This window comes from Bubalus kerabau, chromosome 17 (assembly GCF_029407905.1).
Source record: "Bubalus kerabau isolate K-KA32 ecotype Philippines breed swamp buffalo chromosome 17, PCC_UOA_SB_1v2, whole genome shotgun sequence".
NCBI classification, from domain to species: domain Eukaryota; kingdom Metazoa; phylum Chordata; class Mammalia; order Artiodactyla; family Bovidae; genus Bubalus; species Bubalus kerabau.
In genome coordinates, this window is record NC_073640.1 from 17,325,944 (window position 1) to 17,344,878 (window position 18,935).

General features: G+C 55.5%; 1 protein-coding gene and 1 long non-coding RNA gene across 2 annotated transcripts in view; both read left to right on the forward strand.

The window, feature by feature from the left end:
• The first annotated feature begins 1,893 nt into the window (after nt 1–1,893).
• On the forward strand, nt 1,894–6,763 carry LOC129631535 (uncharacterized). The gene is made up of 3 exons (XR_008704075.1): nt 1,894–1,994; nt 3,047–3,122; nt 6,629–6,763. It is a non-coding gene; the product is annotated as an uncharacterized LOC129631535 (long non-coding RNA).
• Nucleotides 6,764–9,533: 2,770 nt separating this feature from the next.
• The window catches only part of ACSF3 (acyl-CoA synthetase family member 3), a 44,509-nt gene continuing 35,107 nt past the window's right edge, over nt 9,534–18,935 (forward strand). Inside the window, exons 1-3 of the mRNA XM_055552637.1 lie at nt 9,534–9,682; nt 16,080–16,776; nt 17,906–18,061. Of these exons, the coding sequence (XP_055408612.1) occupies nt 16,108–16,776; nt 17,906–18,061 (825 nt within the window). The 5' untranslated portion in view covers nt 9,534–9,682; nt 16,080–16,107. The remainder of the gene's footprint in view (nt 9,683–16,079; nt 16,777–17,905; nt 18,062–18,935) is intronic.

The following is an 18,935-nucleotide window of genomic DNA, read 5'->3' on the forward strand; positions in this document are numbered from 1 at the left end:
TTAGGAAGGGATATGAACAGAGTCCAGTCCTGGCCAGTCCCAGGGTGGTTTTCCAGGTCCACCACCCACCAGCTCCAAGGCTTTAGCAGATCCCTGCCTTCCCTAGTCCTCAGTTTCCCCATCGGTAAAACAGACGGGAGTACTTTCACCCTTCTGGGTTCTTGGGAAGATCAGACAAGAAGTCAGCCACCTGATATGTACTGTGGTGTCATCCACAGAGGCCAGAGGCTTTGATCCTCACAGCTACCTAAGAACAGAGGCACTGTTACTGCCACTTACAGGAAAGGGGACAGCGCAGAGGCTCAGCAGTTCACAGTTCATGAAGCCATGCAGCCAACAGAGAAGAGAGCTCGAGCTTCAACCAGGATGATGATGGTCGTGGTCGTGATATGTAACACGTGCGTGTGTGCTAAGTCCTTAAGTCATGTCTGACTCTTTGTAACCCTATGCACTATAGCCCGCCAGGCTCCTCTGTCCATGGGATTCTCCAGGCAAGAATACTGGAGTGGTTGCCATGCCCTCCTGCAGGGGATCTTCCCGACCCAGGGATGAAACCTGCATCTCTTATGTCTCCTACATTGGCAAGCGGGTTCTTTACCATTAGTGCCACCTGGGAAGCCCATGTAACGCTTCCATAGCATTTACTCCACACCTGTCACTGTTCTTAGCAATTTATACATGTTAACGCCTTTAATTCTCACAACTAACCAATGATCATCTCCAGTTTACAGGTGAGGACAGGGAGGCATAAAGAGGGGGAGTAAATCACCTGCTTAAAGCTACACAGCCAGGAAGTGACAGAGCAGGGATTCAGAGCAACAGAATTTGTAGTCTGTGTCAGGAGCTCCCCGGTGAAGCTATCCTGCCTCCCACAAAGGTACCCAGTGAGAACAGCATAGGGCTGAGCCTGGAGTTGAGAGTGAGAACCCCGTGGAGGGGCCAGGGTTGTGCAGGAGATAAGGTTTGAGCTGTGTTTTGAAGGATGCATATAGGGGCTAGGTGGGAGGGTCTGCCCGGTATGGGCGGGGCTCTCTAATGGACCCTCACAGAGGGAGTCCCGCTCCAGGGAGCTGCAGCCCCCCAAGTCACTCATCCCACTGACCAGGAGGTTCCCTCCTGGGCTTGGGACTTAGGGCCTCTCCGCCTCCACTCTCCCACCTACCTGGAGTCTTGCCTTCAGACCTGATCTGGGCCACACCTGGTGCCAGATGTGCTGGAAGTTACTGGACTCAGGCAGGGACAGTGGGCCTCTGAGCGGGTACCACCAGCAGGCGCGGGCCTCGGAGCCCCTGCCTCCAGAGCCCTCGCTACCCACCTCCTCCCTGCGTCTCACTGTTCCCTCGGCCACACAGCAGGACACAGCCAGAAAACTCCAGACTTGGAAAGAAACCTGGACTCCTTGCCCCCTACCTCAGTTCCTTTTCCTGGATATACACCCGCATTCAGCAAACACCACTGGCTGTCTCGTTCTCCCTCAGCAACCCGGCCCAGATCTGCCCCCTGGAGTGACCACCCTGGCTCAGGTGGCAGTGTGGCTGCTGGCCTAACTGGCTGTTGGTAGGACTGTTTCGCAGCAAGGCCTGGGGTGTCCATTGGGGGTTTCCATCTCTACTTCTGCCAGGGAGCACTCTGGGGAGGTCAGCTGCTCTGGGTGAGGGGCAGAACAGGTTCCCAACTCTTAGTTCTTAGGCCGGTTAGTCAGACTTTTGGCTGCTTGCACCCATGGCCACCCCATCACCTTCTTGTCCCAAAGATCAGTGGGACAGGGGTGGGACACCTGTGTTGGCTGGGAGGCCGGGCCCTCGGGCTCCTTCCTGAGTTCCTCTTTTCCACTGGGACTCTACTCGAGAGACAGAAGGAAAGACAGAAGCGGCGTCTGTCGACCAAGCATGCCTCCTCGATGTTCTCATTCAATCCCCCACCCCTCTGGAGGTCAGTGCCTCTGCTCAACCCATTTTACAGATGAACACATTGAGGCTCAGGGAGGCTCGGTGGTAAGTGATGGAACCCGGACCCCCATGCCTGTGTCTCTCCTCTGCTGCCCCTTACAGTTCCTGAGGCTGCTTTCCCTTCTGTTGGGGCCCCAGCTGCAGCTATTTCTGTTCAGCAACCCCTTCCCTCACCCCATGGGGCCTGTCTGTGGTCTAATGCAGTGGTGTATCTATCCATACCTCCATAAGGAGGACAGTCTCCGCGGCCTGTCACTCACCATGTGTGGCCCCCCAACCCCTGCTCTGCTTCCTGGGCTGATCTGCACTGGGCAGTTTTGTGGCCTGTGCTGAGCTTGGTGAGTTACTCGTGTCACCACTGCCACCCTCACCATCGGTATCACCCTGCCTTGTTTCTGCAGGGCCCTAAGGGCCCAGTCCATAGTGCTCTGGACCGTCAGATGATGGCCTCCTATGCCAAGAGTCAGTCTGACCCGTGGCCTCTCCCGAGCCCAGGTACCCAGGGAGCAGCTCCCGTCTGAGACAGGACGGGGTCCTGCACAGGAACCGTCTGGTCCAGCATCTGGCCCTCCGGGCGGGGGACAGAGGCACCAAGGGGCGGTGGCACGGCAGGCAGGGGAGTGAGGACAGGGCGGCTGTGCTGCAGGCTGGCTCACCTGGAGCCCACTCTGGGACGGCCTGGGGCGAGGGGCCCAGGGCACTCAGCTGTCATCAGACTCCCCTCCCACCGGTACACACGTGTCCTGGGAACATTTAAATGAAAAGCACAAGGATGGAGAAGTGTTTCTAGGAACCGCGTGGGGCTGGGGCAGGGGCAAGCAGGCTGTGGGGTCTCCAATGCTCACCCCTGGCCAGTGGTCCTGGGCAGGGAGGTCCTCCCACCTCTGCCCACTGCTTCCAGCCACTAGAACAACCCAGACCTGCTTGGCAGGAGCTGGGCAAGTGTTGAGCATGGGCCCGGGGCCACCTGCCTCCCTAAGGCCGCCCAGGGCGATGCCTGGGTGGAGCATGGCCCACGTGTTCTGAAGACTCTGCCCTGGGTCTGGAAATGGGGCGTTGAGCCCAAAGTGACCTGAATTCAAATATCATTCCGACAGAGAAGAGCAGAGAAGACCAGGAGCGGAGGCTGAGTCCAGGCCCCAGGATGGGGAACTTGAGGCCAGGCCCCAGCAGGTGCGTCATGTCCGCAGCAGCTGAGAGCCTGTGCTTGCTGAAGGGTCGGGCGGGGCCAGGCCTGGTGGGAGGGGAGGGGCCTCGTGGGGGGGGGGGGGGGTCCTCATCGGAGGGGAGGGACCTCGTGGGAGGGTGGGGCCTACTGGGCTAAGGCTGTGATCTGCACTCTGCGGACCTCCTGCTCCAGGCTCGTCCTGTCTTATGATGTGGACGTGAGCCGGGCAGGACCCCGGTCCAGAGCCACCTGCTGGGTCCAGACTACGGCAGAGCTGGGCCCTGGACTGGTCTGGAACCTTGCCAGGACATGGTTTTCCCAACAATAAACTGCTCTGAGGATCTGGGGTGACCCTGGAGCCCAAGTGACCACTCAGCCTCTCATCCCCATGGCTCTGCCCTGGGAAACCCAACATCTTGCTGGACCTGGGGACCCTGTGGACGAATCCCTCAGCTGCTGGCCTCGGGGGTAACTCTGAGCTAGAAAGACCCATGGAGGAGTCCAGGTGCATTGTCTGGTTCACTACTGCCCCTCTGCCTCACTCTTCCTGCTCCATCCTCCACAGACTCCTAGCACCGCTCAGCTTGCTGACACCTGCCACCTCCGTCCCTGCAGCTGCCCAGACTCCACCTTCTTATTCTCGAGTGAGAAGCTGAGACTCAGATTAATTTACGTGCTATCACTATAACTAGTGGAAGCAGGGTAGTGGCTTTCTGTTACTATGTTCAAATCACCCCACACTTAGCAGCCGCCATGGCACACACTTATCATCTCACTGTTTCTGTGGGTCCAGAGCCCAGAAGTGGCTTGGCCTTGAGTGAGGCTGTGTCTCACCTGGAGGCTCGACCAGGGCTGGAGGCCTGATTCCTGGGAAGCTCTTCCCCTGGCTGTGGGTGGGGCCTCAGTTCCTCCCATGTGGATTCTCCCTCAGGCTGCCTGAGCACCCTCACTACGTGGCTCCCCCAGATAAGCAATCTGAGAGTCAGGAGGAAGTTCAGGGCGTCATGGATGTGCCCGGAGCCACTCACATTCCTGGCCAGGTCAGCCGTCTTCAGCTGGGACAGACCATACATGGCGGGGACACCAGGAGGTGAGTCCAGTGGGACTGGACTTCCCGTCTTGGAGACTGGTGGCCACAGACAGGGTGGAAACCCAGGCCTTGCCTGACTCTAACCCCAGCTGCTGACCGGTCTGTCCTCTGTGTGTCCAGGGCCCACTTGGCGCCCTCGAACCTGTTCCCCACATGACAGCCATCCCTCTTCAGAGGGAGGCTCCATGCTCACAATCTGCAAATGTTCCCCTCCCGAGAACGCTGCTGCCAGCCCATCTGTGTTTTGCTTTAATCAAGTGAAAAGGTGTGACCCAGACACCCCCAGCAGTTTGGGCTCATTAAGCTGGAGGTGTGAACAGAACCAGTGGAGGAAAAGCCTGCTGCCTGCCTGGTCTCCTGGGCCCCCAGGTGCTCCAGCTGGAAGGGTTTCCCCAGGGGAAAGCTGGAGGTCAAGAATGGAGGGGGCCTTAGGGCAAGCTGTCAAGTGGGGAGGCTCCAGTCTCAGTTGCCCTCTGTGGAAGCATCCCATTCATTCCACTCCCACTGACTGAGGACCTGCTTGGGGTCTCTGTTGAGGGGTGGGCAATAAAGATGCTGGTGACGCCAGTAGCAGAGAGTGTCCACAGTTAGCACTGATGAACAGCTTTAAGTGTCCTGGGTCCTGGATCCTCCCAGCAGGATTGAACCAGGAACGGAGGTGGGAGCTGCCATGATCTGTTTTCATAGACCAGAGTGTGCATGCCAGCAGGACTGCCACATGTCCTTGGGGCTCTCAGCTGGAGGCAGGTGCGGACTGAGTGGCCAGTGCCCCACAGCCCTGCCGAGGCTGCCCCCCACCAGTCCTTTCCCCGGGGCACTTCTCCTCCCAGGGTCAGATCCAAGACCAGCTCAGGTCCAGAACAGCTGGACTCCTCCAGATGCCCCAGGAGCAGGGAGGCGCTCATCTTCTGTGGCCTCCCAGCTCCAAGGGGCTGCCATGCAAGGTGGCCCCCAGCACTGTACACACAGGGATGGGCCCCTTCCTGACCATGTAGGTAGCCATGGGGAGATCATAGTGGCCAAGATCCCAGCAGCCTGTCTCTTCCTCTTTCCAGCCACCCCATCCTTCAGGGCGTGTCCTCGTGCTCAGCGAGACACCTAGTGCACATGGTTTTGTGTTCCAGTTTTTAAGTGTTAGTAGCTAGGAGTTATTTTATGCTATTGGTATTCAGCCAGCAATGGCTGTGAGCAAGTCTAGCATTTCTCTGTGGCTTCGCTACTGTAGTTTGCGTGGCCCTGTCGTCTTGCTGTTTTCCTCTCTCCTGACTCAGCATGCCCCAGGCAGTACTTAGCTTGTTTCCGGTTGTGGAAGCAACACCTTTTGAGGACACAGCTGTGGAGACCACTCATTCTTGATGGAAGGAGCTGTCTTGCGCTGTGTGAGGAAGACTTTGGTTTTAAGCACAGCAACACACGCCTGCTCATACACTCAAGAATCTCACAGCCACAGAGAGACTAGAAGCCCAAGACAGGGAGCAGAGCTCTGTCACTTTGTCAGAGGGAGTGTGGACACTGGGAGCCTCAGTTTCCTCATTTGTAAACTAGGGACGAAGCAGTCCTGGTGTCACATGCCCTCAGACCCCCCGCCTGGTAGTGTACCCCTCCCAGGACCCTGGGACCTCCGTGTCTGCAAGCCCCCATGGCCTTGCCTGACTTGATTTTGGTCCAGGTCACTGTCTGTCTTGGCTCAGACGGCCTGTTTCTCACACTTCTGGAGGCTGGACATGTGAGACCCTGTGCCTGATGAGAACTCATTTCATGGCATCTTCTCACTGTGTCCTCACCGGCTGGACAGCAGAGGGAAGCAGGCTCTCTTGTGACTAATCCCATCCTGCGGGCTCCACCCTCATACCTCAAATAACCCCATCTCCCAAAGACCCTGCTTCTTAGCACTGTCACACGAGCCGTGGGGTTTCAACATGTGAATTGGGTGGAGGAGATTCACTCTATAACATCATCAATGGCGTATGACTTGTTTGTCTAACTATTCCCTTTTCTTCTCCCCGTGATCATGTTAAGTGACAGGAGGGCAAGGGCTCTGTTTACATCCTCAGTAGCCAGACCGTACCTGGGGACACAGCGGCACCAGCACAACCACCCACTGGCCTGTTGTGAGCTGTGGGAGGCCGAGGGGTCCTGTGTTGCTTAGCTGAAGTGGTGGCGTGATAATAAGAATTTGCGATGGCTGCTGATTAGGCTCCTTTCCCCATTGTGTGCCTGGTGGAAGGAAAACCCTGGGAATCCTAGAAGTGTTTTGAGGACTGGAGGTGAGAGTGCAGCCATGAAGACTCAATGATGGGCAGAGGCTGCCTGGAGACAGAGAGGAGCCATGTTCTTGTGGGCATTCTTGAAGCGTTTCCCTGTCCCCTCCCCATTTAAAAGTTACTTTATAGCCTAGTTGAACTTTTGTCTTTATCGCAGGCATACGCAGCTATCCATCCACACAGTTGAAGAAACCACCCTTCCCTTCCCAATCACCAGAGGCAGGACTTTTGGCTGATTCCTTGATATTTACCACCATGTGTCCAGAGTCTCCAAGGTCACCCTGTTACAGTTTGCTTCTGCGATGGACACCTGGCTTCACTCTGTCCCTCCATCCCACACCCTTCCTGTGTTCCCATCCCTCCAAGGCAGGCTGGGGGGGGGGGGGGAACTGCCTAAACTCAGATAGATCAGTGTCAATGTTTGCACTATTTGTTGTCATTCAGTTGCTCAGTCATGTCTGACTCTTTGCAACCCCATGGACTGCAGCATGCCAGGCTTCCCTGTCCTTCACCATTTTCTGTAGACTGCTCAAACTTGTCCACTGAGTTAATGATGCCATCCAACCATCTTGTCCTCTGTCGCACCTTCTCCTCCTGCCTTCAATCTTTCCCAGCATCACCGTCTTTTCCAATGAGTCAGCACTTCTCATCAGGTGGCCAAAGTGTTGGAGCTTCAGCTTCAGCATCAGTCCTTCCAGTGAATATTCAGGATTGATTTCCTTTAGGGTTGACTGGTTTGATCTCCTTGCTGTCCAAGGGACTCTCAAGAGTCTTCTCCAGCACCACAGTTTGAAAGCATCAATTTTTCGGTGCTCAGCCTTTATTGCAGTTCTGCAAATGCTGTCTGAACCAAGCCTCCTAGAGCCACAGGATACTTTGCCTTTACTGCTGTTTTCCCAGTATTTAATTATCACCTATTTCCTCTTGACCAGTTTTCTACATATTTATCCTTCTTCTACCCCCAAACTCTCCCTCGATGCTTCAGATCTTCTCTCAGTAGAGCAAATGCACCCATTATTGCCCCAGCTTCACCTTCCTGAGGATGATTGGTCCTGTCTGTCTGGTGGGAGACCCAGAGTCCAGGATGCTAGGATCTGACTCAAGTGGTCACTGGACCACTCCAGTTGCTGTGCTGGGAACAGACTGAGGGGGTTGGGTGTGCAAGCAGGGAAGCCAGGAGGAGGCTACTCTAGTAATTGGGGTTAGGACCAGGCTCCCTCCTCCTCTGTGGTTGCAGTGGTGGTGGTGGAAGTGGCTGGACTCTGAAAGATGCTGAAGGAGAAACCAGCAGAACTGCATGTGAGGCGGGAAGGAAGGACAGGAGAGGAGTGTGCCTGACCCCACAAATGATGGATGCAACAGTATCAATGATTAACATCCTCAGTCAGTCAGTCAGTCAGTTCAGTCGCTCAGTTGTGTCCGACTCTTTGCGACCCCGTGAATCGCAGCACGCCAGGCCTCCCTGTCCATCACCAACTCCCGGAGTTCACTCAGACTCACGTCCATTGAGTCAGTGATGCCATCCAGCCATCTCATCCTCTCTCGTCCCCTTCTCCTCCTGCCCCCAATCCCTCCCAGCATCAGAATCTTTTCCAATGAGTCAACTCTTCGCATGAGGTGGCCAAAGTACTGGAGTTTCAGCTTTAGCATCATTCCTTCCAAAGAAATCCCAGGGCTGATCTCGTTCAGAATGGACTGGTTGGATCTTCTTGCAGTCCAAGGGACTCTCAAGAGTCTTCTCCAACACCACAGTTCAGAAGCATCAATTCTTTGGCGCTCAGCTTTCTTCACAGTCCAACTCTCACATGCATACATGACCACTGGAAAAACCATAGCCTTGACTAGACGGACCTTTGTTGGCAAAGTAATGTCTCTGCTTTTCAATATGCTATCTAGGTTGGTCATAACTTTCCTTCCAAGGAGGAAGCGTCTTTTAATTTCATGGCTGCAGTCACCATCTGCAGTGATTTTGGAGCCCCAAAAAATAAAGTCTGACACTGTTTCCCCATCTATTTCCCATGAAGTGATGGGACCAGATGCCATGATCTTTGTCTTCTGAATGTTGAGGCGCAAGTTCTAGTCCATCCACACTGTTATAACAGATGCCACAGGCTAGGGGGTGGGGCGGGGAAGGGGGATAGTTATTCCAGTTATGGATGCTAGAAGTCCAAGGTCAAGGTGCCAGCAGACTCCTGGTCTGGTGAGAGGCCCTTCCAGGTTCATGGAACGGGTCCTCTCACTGTGCCCTCACCTGGAGAAGAGGTGAGGTAGCCCTGTGGGGTCTCTTTTCTAGGAACACTGATCCCATTCATGGAACCCCTGCCCTAATGACCTAATCACTTCCCTGAAGGTCCCCCCCTTCCTGACACCATCACATTGAGGGGTCCGAGCTTCAACACACGAATTTGTTCGGGCACAGACATTCAGGTCAGAGCAAGGAAGATCCCAAGTTCAGGTGGGGCCACGTCCACATGGCTATCAAGTCAAGTGGGCGGTTAGGATCGTTCCCACCCCCAGGCTCGGAAACAGCCCCGTTGTTCGCCCAAGGGCTGTGGGTCTACTGCAACTCACTCCCACCAGGAGGTTCTGCTGATTTTCTTGAATTTCTTCGGTGAAGAAATTCTTCCTCCTTTGTCTTGTCTGAGGTCCCTTCCTGAAACTATTAGACTTTTCTTACTGGACCGCTCGGAGGCCCGGGGATCTTGTCATTTTCCCTCTCCATCGCAGTCGTTCTGCTGCTCCTGGGAGATTCCCAGCCTCTCTTCCCTCAGGCTCCCGTCTTCAGCCCCCGGGGATTCACGACCCCGAGGGTGCAGCGGCCAAGCCCTGGATCGGCCCGCCCCGGCCCGCGGCGCCGGGGGAGGAGGCCGGGAAGCGCGCCGGCTCTAACCGTGTGTCTGCAGCCCCACAGAGTGCGTGTTTATTGATTTGTTACTTAGGAGAAGTCTCACGTTTCGGTCAAGTGGACTTCGTGCCCAGCTCCGCCCCACAGGGAGTTAGCACACCTGCGGCGCCTGATTCCCAGCCCGCTTTGAGGCCGGGAGCGGCGCCGACACCCTGAGGGGAACGTTCGCGCCCGGAACCCTCGCCGCCGCGCCCCGTCGCACTGGGGGAATGCGCTTGGGTGCAGGACGAGCGGTGCGCGAGTACCGCGGTTCCTGTTCCGGTTTTGACCCGGCTAGGAGGAGGTGCGCGATCCCGGCCTGCGGAGGTAGAGCCCGCCCCTTCACCCCTCACCCTTCACCCCCTCACCCCGCCCACCGCATCCCGTCCCGCCCCGCCCCCTCCCACGCAAGGGCCGCGTCACGTGGGGACCCTGCCTGGCCTTCTCGGCGCTGAGACGACGTCCAGGCCCCTGTGGTGTGGAAGGGAGTCGAGTTCAAGTTCAGCCAGCGTTGGAGGGGAACTTGATCTGTTTTGACGGAAGTAGATCCATTTCCTTCCTCGTTGGCCGCTGGAATCCTCCTCGAAGCACCCCCCCCACAGTCTTTTACACTAAAGAGGAGGTGGTAGTGAGGGGGACTCTCAAGGATGATTAGGAGTTTACCGAAAAGGGGAAGGATGACAACGTAGAGGTGGGAAGAGGAATCACGTGTTTGGGAAGTCTGTAGCTTTCCAGCCCGGGGAGGGGCGATGTTTGTCTGGAGGCCTAGGCAGGGACATTTGTGGGTAGGGAGCACGGTGCTGAGCCCAGAAGCACACAGGTCCACAATGGGCTTCCGAGGGCCCCTGGCGGTTCTGATGTGAAACTTAACAGACCAGCAAGTCTAGAGACCTTTTCTCAGCACCTGCTGGGCCCGGGGAAGCATGCAGAAGATCCACTCTTCAAGGCAGACAAATTAAACCACGGGCCAGGGGTCATAAGCTTCTTCCCTCCAGCTGGCATCTTTAAAATGGTATTTTATGTCCAAATATGGATATGAGTATAAGCATTTGTTTTCTTCCTTTTTTTTTTTAATACAGTGTGAATGTCTGTTACTTAAAAATGTAACTTTGAAAACAGCTCCCAAACCGCAGGTGGCGTGCTGAAACAAGTATTCCACCCCAGAGGGAGAGTGTGGTCCCCTCTCCTGCCCCACACTTCCACCCAGGCCTCAAGACAGCAGGCAGGAGGGTGGGGGGAAGGTGGTTCTGACCCATCAGGTGCCGTTTTACTCATTTCGAAACCAGCCGCCTTCATTTGAATGCAAGTATCATTCTTATCGTGTAATTTTTGTCACACGGCTCCGTGGTGAGCAAGGTGCTGAGCATGGCTAGTCCACTTGCCTCCCCCCTCTGTTGGTTCTCACAGGAACTGAAGGCTCAGACAGGTGAGGAAAACTCAAAAGAACCAGTGAATGTTTCAGTCTGGGTCTGTTTTGACTAAAATCTGTGCACCCTGGTTAGGACATGAAAGATGTTATCATCTTCCAGGTGTCGGGCTCGTGTCCTGAGAGGGCCGTGCGCCTCAGTGCTCTGACCCAAGAACCTGATGGTCAGAGCACCGAGTGGCCTCTGCCACGTCTCTGCTGGGCTCCAGCCACCTGGCGGAATCTGAACGCAGGGTGGCCTTCCCAGGAGCAGGCGTCTGGCTCACCACAGTTCAGGTTTCCGTACTCTTGGCTGGGATCGTTTCCTGTTGCACACCGTGACAGTGGTCTCATGATGTCGGTTGACTGAGACAGGGAAAATTCATGGCCATGTTGCACTTACTTGGTGGCAGCATCACTCCAGTGTGTACCACGGTGGGTGAGGGCAGCCCGTAACCAAGCACACCTGTGGTTAGGAGGCAAGGCTCTTCCTGAGGCTGCTGGTCTGTCTGGACCTGGACCTGCTCAGGACACAGTCCTCTACCCTGACCTGATGCTTTTTGCTGCTCCCCATGACCTTGGACATGTTTGTGACCATGGACAGAAGAGCCTGGCAGGCTATATAGTCCATGGGGTTGCAAGAGTCGGGCACGACTTATCAACTAAACCACCACTATGACCTTGGAGGTTTTAGCTCTGTTGAATGACTGGAAGATGAGTGGCTTCAAGAGCACATGAAGCTGTTCTGAAGGGGTGACCCCTGTTCCCACACATTTGGCTGGAGAATAAGTTAGTGCAGCCTCTGTGGAGGCCACTTGGGCCGTATTTACCCATTTGAAAGTCACTGTTGTTGTGAGGCTCAAGGGTGAGCAGGAGGGGCCCTCCTCAGCCTCTGCTTCACAGACACTGCCGGGTGACCACAGCTAAATGTCCCCCCAGCTTTCTTCCCTGAAGGCTGATGTGACAGGTTCCCTGTCTCCCCAGCTCCAGCCACCTGCCCCCCTATGCCACGGATCACCCGTCTCCACATGGAGCTAGCCTGCCTCGCCACCTCCCAGCCCTGGCACTGGGGTCAGGTCACTGCTGCTGGACACCGCCTGGCGGTGTTCTGAGCGCCAGTGTAGCAGCCTTCCAACTGACTTGGTAACTGACTTCTTTATTCTCCACGTGAGACTTCCGTGAACTGCTAGCTTTAATTAAGAGAAGAAGGCCATTGTCTCATTTTTATTTGCTTCTGTCATTTTGAAAAATTGAAGAGTTATTGACAATTACAAACACCCTGTAGATACACCATCCAGAACACATAATTTTAATATTTTCCTGTTTCTTTTCTGTATCAAAATGTTTGTGCTGGGGTTGAAATAGCTACATTTTAAAATATAAGCATCATTTACTAAATTTTTATTTTCTTGGGCTCCAAAATCACTGCAGATGGTGACTGCAGCCATGAAATTAAAAGATGCTTGCTCCTTGGAAGAAAAGCTATGATAAACCTAGACAGTTTATTAAAAAGCAGAAACATTACCTTGCCACCAAAGGTGCATATAGTCAAAGCTATGGTTTTTCCAGTAGTCACGTATGAATGTGAGAGTTGGACCATAAAGAAGGCTGAGTGCTGAAGAATTGATGCTTTTGAACTGTGGCATTGGAGAAGACTCTTGAGAGTCCCTTGGACAGCAAGGAGATCCAACCAGTCCATCCTAAGGGAAATCAGACCTGAATATTCATTGGACGGACTAATGCTGAAGCTGAAGCTCCAATACTTTGGCCACCTGATGCGAAGAGCTGAAGCCCCTAATGCTGGGAAAGATTGAAGGCAGGAGGAGAAGGGGATGACAGAGGACAAGATGGTTGGATGGCATCACCGACTTGATGGACATGAGTTTGAGCAAGCTCTGGGAGATGGTGAAGGACAGAGAAGCCTGGAGTGTTGCAGTTCATAAGGTCGCAAAGAGTCGGACACGACTGAGAGACTGAACAACAGCTAGACTTTTAAAATCTGATCACAAAAGTCATACGTGCTCATTGCATAAAAACTGCAGAGAGTGGAGAAGCACGAAGAAGAAAACAAAAGCCACCTGCCACCTGGGGCTCACCTTCGCATCCCTGGGTGGGATGTCCCTCCCCTGGGCCTCACTGAGGGGGCTGTGTGGTTAGGCTGTGGCCCAGCCCCACACACGTGTGTGTGCCCTGCTCCCCTCAGATCTTCCGGATCACCCAGGTCAGCCCCAGTTTTTCAGTATCAGAAATAATGCTGCAGTGAAGACCCATGGTGAACCTTCACGTATGTCGCTGATTATTTCCTTAAGACACATTTGAAAAGCAGCCGTAGGAACAGAGGGCCTGCATTTCCTATGTTCGTGTTTCATCTTGAAGGGACTATTGATGTCCACTCAGATGGCTGAGCCGAGGCCCCAAGCCTCACTAGGCTGGGGTGCCGGCCAGTTAACGTGCGGTGTCTCTTGGGGCAGCTCGCAGCATGGTCTTGACCTTCCTCGCCCAAGGCCTTTCTCACCACTCATGGTGTTGCAGAGTGGTCAGGGCCTGCGGGCCAGCCGGGCCTGGGTCTGGGAGCTGCTTTTCCTGCTCCTCTGTGGCCCTGGCCAGGTGGCTTCACCTCTCTGTCTTCCTTGGAGGCACTGCTCTGACCACCGGCTCACTGCATCTGTTCCTGCCTGCCCCATGTGCAGTCAGAAGTCAGCTAGCCCTCCTGCCCTGGCCAGGGTGGGGGGGTGGGCAGGGAAAGTGGGGTTCAGCCCTGTTTTTTCCAGTTTAAGTCCTAGAACCCCAGCTTTTCGCTAGGGTGGTGCAGCCCCTGATTCCCCAGAGGGAGCAGGCAGACGGCTCGCCCCCGGCCCCTTGTGGTGTTAGAGGAAGGCCGCTCCAGTGGTCTCGCTGGCGGCCGTGTCACACTGCCTGTGACGCCCCGTGAGGCCTGGGAGGTAGATGGGCGGGAGCAGTGGCCACTCCTGCCCGTCCGTCTGTCTGCTCCTCTGCACCCCAGAAATGCTGCCACTTCAGCAGGCATCCCTGAGCATCTCTCTTGCATTGTCGCCAGCAAAAGTCAGGCCTCGGGCCGTAACCCAGAAACAGGCGGTACGTTTTCTGTTTACGGTTTCCCTTTGTTTTCGTTTCTCTGCCCTTAAAGCAAATAGAGAAGGATTTGCTAGAAGTGAGAAGGGGAAGCACTGAACCCCTGGTTTGCTTTTCAGTGGCTCACTTTCTCTCTGAAACTGTCACGTCCCACATATTCATCACATTTCTTTTTTTCTCTGGTCCAGCTGAGCTGTGTTCTTAGAACTTGTCATATTTCTTTATGGTAACAAAAATCCAGAGGTGTGAACGGCTATGAGCCCACCTCTGAACCCTGCATAGAGGGTAAGCCATAAGACACTCTGGCTTTTGGTCGCTGCCTCTGAAAGGGACGTGGGCCACGTGCCCTGGAGGGGCCATGGTGGTGGAGGCCTGGAGCCTTCCGGAGCAGCTGCTGGGCCGGGCAGGCGTCTCCCCCGTTCCAGGCTTCTGCTTGCTGGGCCTGGAGGCTGGCAGGCCTTGTGTCAGGAGCCCCTGCTACGGGGAGCAGGTGGCCAGCAGGCTGCACAGGGAGGGGCTCAGGACAGGCCTTTACTGCTGGGGGCTGTGTTTGTTTTGTTAGGTAATTATAAAGTGCTGTGTGTAATCTTTTTTTAAATGAAAAACAGAGGGCAAAACTGGTATGGTATAACAAACACAACATATTCTCTTTCCCCTAGAGCAAGTTAGTGACTGAACTGAATCCAGGGCAGGGAGGAGTGGGCTGGGGTAGGGGGCAAACCACTGAGCCGTGGGTGAGGGGCCACCTGCTCATTTTAGCCTCTGACATTCAGAAGAGCCCCCTGGGGTCCCTGCGCCTGTCCTCTGTCCCTCGAGCATGGAGAGATGCTTCCCCCCACAGTGCAGCCAGGATCAGGCCATTTCCTTGAGCTCTCATGGGCGAGGAAGATGTGGGACCTGGCATGGTGGCTGATGAGGAACGATGGCTGGGGGTGAAAGGCTCTGGCTGGACTCTGGGCTCTGATTTAGGAGCAGGCCGACTTGGAATTTTCTCATGGGTGAGATAGGGTTACCAAAGGTTGCCCTGTTTACTGAACAAGGCAGTTGAAGATGAAAACACATCATGTTATATTAAGTGTAGTATCGCTGTCAAATAACACTTGTTAAAAATTCTCTAGGAGGACTTCCCTCGTGGTCCAGTGGCTAAGACTCCACTCCCAGTGCAGGAGGCCTGGGTTCAATCCCTGATCAGGGAACTAGATGCTGCAACTAACACCCACTGCAGCCAATTAAATAAATATTTTTAAAAATCCTTTGGGAACAACTCGGAAAGCTGGTCTACCCATCATCTCCTGGTCAGGGGCGCTGCTCTGGCCAAGAGCACTGAGGTGGAGCAGAGGTGGGCCTTGAGACAGGGCAGGCAGTGGTCTGTGGACCTCGCAGGCCGCCCTGGTGCTGGGAGGGAACCATCTTCAGTGGTACCGGGTGGCAGGCGGGTTCCTGACTGCTCCAGTTGCGGGGAGGCGTGGAGAGGGTGTGCCCTGGTCCCTGGACACCCAGGGTGGGTGAGGTCCTAGGGCAGGGCTCCGAGTCAGGCTGGCCCTTCCCCAGGCTTCGTCCTCTCAAGCAGTCTGACGAATTCCAGGTGCGTGTGGCGGGTTACGGCCCTCCTTCTGGCTGTGTTGGTCATTGTTTCGTCATCAGGTTGTGGGGGAGAAGGAGGGAGTTCTCTTCTAGCTTAAAGAACAGATGCACAGACTGTGAGCATGCTGCCTCTGAGGGTCTGCTCTGCTTTAGACAAGTTCCTGGGTGACCTCAGCGGGGCGAGTGTCCGGAGCAGAAGTGAGCCCTGTGTCTGTATCCGGCTCGCTGGAGCCTCCAGGCCCCTGCTGAGGGCGAGGGAGCACAGTTTGGGGGCTGGGGTGGGGGATTAAGGCACCAACCCCACACAGCTGGAAATCCAAGTAACCTCACAGTCAGCCCTCCTGTGCATCCCCAGTCTCCATGTTCATGTTGTGAAAGGACGTAAGTAGTTGGGTTCTGTTTCTCCGTGACTTACCTAGTTTAGTTCATTGTTTTAGAATCTTGTGTTTTTAAAATCCTTAACATAATGAGATTAAATAAAAAGCCATTTAAGTTCCAAAGGCATGCGTTAGTGTTTCCTGAGGGCGTTAGTGTTTCCTGTCTTGGGACGACCCCCGACTGGAGGTGAGGCCGCCTTTCCTGGCCACCATGGGAGTCAGGCCAGGGCAGGCTGTGACCTCAGTGCCTTCTTTTCCCTCCCAGGTACCACCAGCTGGTGTCTGCTGCCGCGATGCCATTGCCACACGTGGGGATGGCTCTCCGGCGCCTAGCCTGGGCCGTGGCTTCCCGCCGGCTGGCCCCCTGGACACGTGGAGCAAGTGGCCTCCTGCACTCGGCCCCGGCCGCACGCTCAGACTGCAGTGCCCCGGTCTTCAGCCGCGCCCCAGCCTTTGGGGACAGGCTCGCCCTCGTCGACCAGCATGGCCGCCACACGTATAAGGACCTCTACTCACGCAGCCTCCGCCTATCCCGGGAGATCTGCCAGCTCCGCGCGCGTGCCGACGGGGACCTCCAGGAGGAGCGGGTCTCCCTCCTGTGCTCCAACGACGTCTCCTTTGTGGTGGCGCAGTGGGCCGCGTGGATGAGCGGCGGTGTGGCCGTCCCCCTCTACAGGAAGCACCCCCGGGCCCAGCTGGAGTACTTCATCCAGGACTCGGGCAGCTCCGTGGTCCTTGCTGGCCCGGAGTACGTGGAGCTTCTAAGCCCGGTGGCCCAGAAGCTCGGAGTCCCGCTCCTGCCTCTCCCGCCCACAGTCTACCATGGGGTGGCCAAGGACCCTGAAGAGGGCCTGGTGCTGGAGCGGAACTGGAGAGACCGGGGTGCCATGATCATCTACACCAGTGGGACCACGGGGAGGCCCAAGGGTGTCCTGAGCACCCACGACAACATCAGGGCCGTGGTGAGTGACCTGGCCACCACCTTCGAGAGGGGTGAGCTGGGTCCCTGTGGTCAGTCCCTGCAACAGCCATGGCCAGACAGGTGACTTCCTGGTGGCCTTCTCTTCACAGGCCCGTGACAGCTCTCACCATCACCCCCACCCTGCTGGAAACACCCAGAGATGTAGGGCCAGGGCCGTGGGACCACCAGCCCCACTGGCTGTGTAGGGGTGCTGTGCCAAGGTGCCAGGGTTATGGGCCCCCCCAGGCTCCTCCAGTATAGGATGGGCCACTGTACCTGGGGGAAGGTTTTCAAAGAAACCAGCTGCAAGTGAGTACCAGGACGGTGCCCTCAGCACCTGGAAGCACGGCTTCTTTGGGAAGCAAGAGAGCAGGAGGTGCGTGGCACGGCTCAGGTATTACTCTGCATACTTAGTTACCATCTTTGTAAAGCTCCGCAGCTGCTTTATTCATCTGTAGTTTATACTCTTCTTGCTTCCAAAAAGTATGTGCGTGTACAGCAGGAGTGGGAAACAGAAGTTCAGACCCACCAGAGGGAGGCCAGAGATTTGGCTAATTCAGTCCGTAAGTCAGCGTGAACCGAGTCGGGCTGGCTGCAGGCCAAGTGAGATTATAGACTGTCTCTGTCTCCCAGGAGAGGCCATCTCTGGGCCAGTATTTCTGGGGGGTGGCAGTCACCGTGGCACACATGAGGATGGTCTCGGCAGTGACTTGGGAGTTTTTGGTGGAGCTGGGGAGAAAGAGGTGCTGGAGTCAGCAGGGTCAGACTGGCAGCTGGATTCAAGCCTGGGCTTGAATCTACAGGAAGCACATGTAGATTCTCTGACCACCTTGGGGGAGAGCTGCCCAGAGTCTGCAGAGGCCTTGGGACCCCAAATCTAAGGTCCTTTTAAACTGGCTGAAGCCCCTGACTGCATGCAGCCCTGCTCTCCAACAGAAGGGCTGGTGGCTGGACAGACAGCCCCAGGTCATTTCATTATCAGCTCCCCGGGATGCGCCAAGGGCAGGTCAGCGGGTCTCCCCATCCCCCGCCCGCCCCTCCCCTCCCCCTCCTCCTGCCACCCTCCCGCCCCCCCACCTTGGCTAGGGAGTCCAGCCGTCCTGCCCTGAGGCTGTGCTGTTGTCCTGCAGGTGACGGGGCTGGTCCACAAGTGGGCCTGGACAAAGGATGACGTGATCCTCCATGTCCTCCCGCTGCACCACGTCCACGGCGTGGTCAACAAGCTGCTGTGCCCTCTCTGGGTAGGGGCCACCTGTGTGATGCTACCCGAGTTCAGTGCTCAGTTGGTAAGTTGGGGATGAGCTCTCAGTGTTGCCGGCTGGGCCCCTATGGGCCTGGCACCTTCTGGGGGTGCGCAGGCACCCAACAGGGAGTTTCCTGTTGCTGTTGGAGCCAGGGATCCCGAGTCAGGGCTTCAGGCAGCACAAATTATTCTGTCAGTTCTGGAAGTCCACGTCCAGAAGGGTCTCACGGAGCTGGGGTCCAGGTGTCCCGGGCCTGATTCTGTCTAGAGGCCTCAGCAGGATCTGCTTCTGCCTCTCCCAGATGGGGAGGCACCTGCATCACTCGAGCCTCTGCTTCTGTGTCCTCGTGGCCGCCGTCCCTTCTGTGGTCAGACCTCCCGCTGCCCGCCTCCCGTAAGAACCATGTGGTTGCATCGGGCCCACCCAGCGTCTGGTCCCCATGGTGTCGTCTGGTGTGTTTCGCGGTCCCTTCTGCTTCTAGAGGTGTGATGCCAAACTGTCTCCCAGAGTGGCGGTGGTGTTCACGTTCTCACCAACACTGCAAGAGGACTCCAGCTCCCCCATTCTCACCAGCATTCGTTATGGCACTGTGGTTTAAGTTTGCATTTCCCTGATGATCGAGGAGAGTGCGCATTTTCTCGTGGTCTTATTTGCATCTGTGTATCTTCTTTGGTGAGCTTTCTATTCAGATGTTTTGCCCATTTTAGTCAGGTTGTTTGACTTAAGTTTGTTTATTCTTGATGCTAGTTCCTCATCACACAGATGGTTTGCAGGTATTTTCTCCCATTTTGATTTGTCTTCTCATTTTCTTAATGACATCTTTTGAAGCACACATGCTTTTAATTTTTTTGATGAAATTCATTTTATCAGTTTTTTTCATTTCTTAGATCATGTTTTTGCTGCCATACCTAAGAAA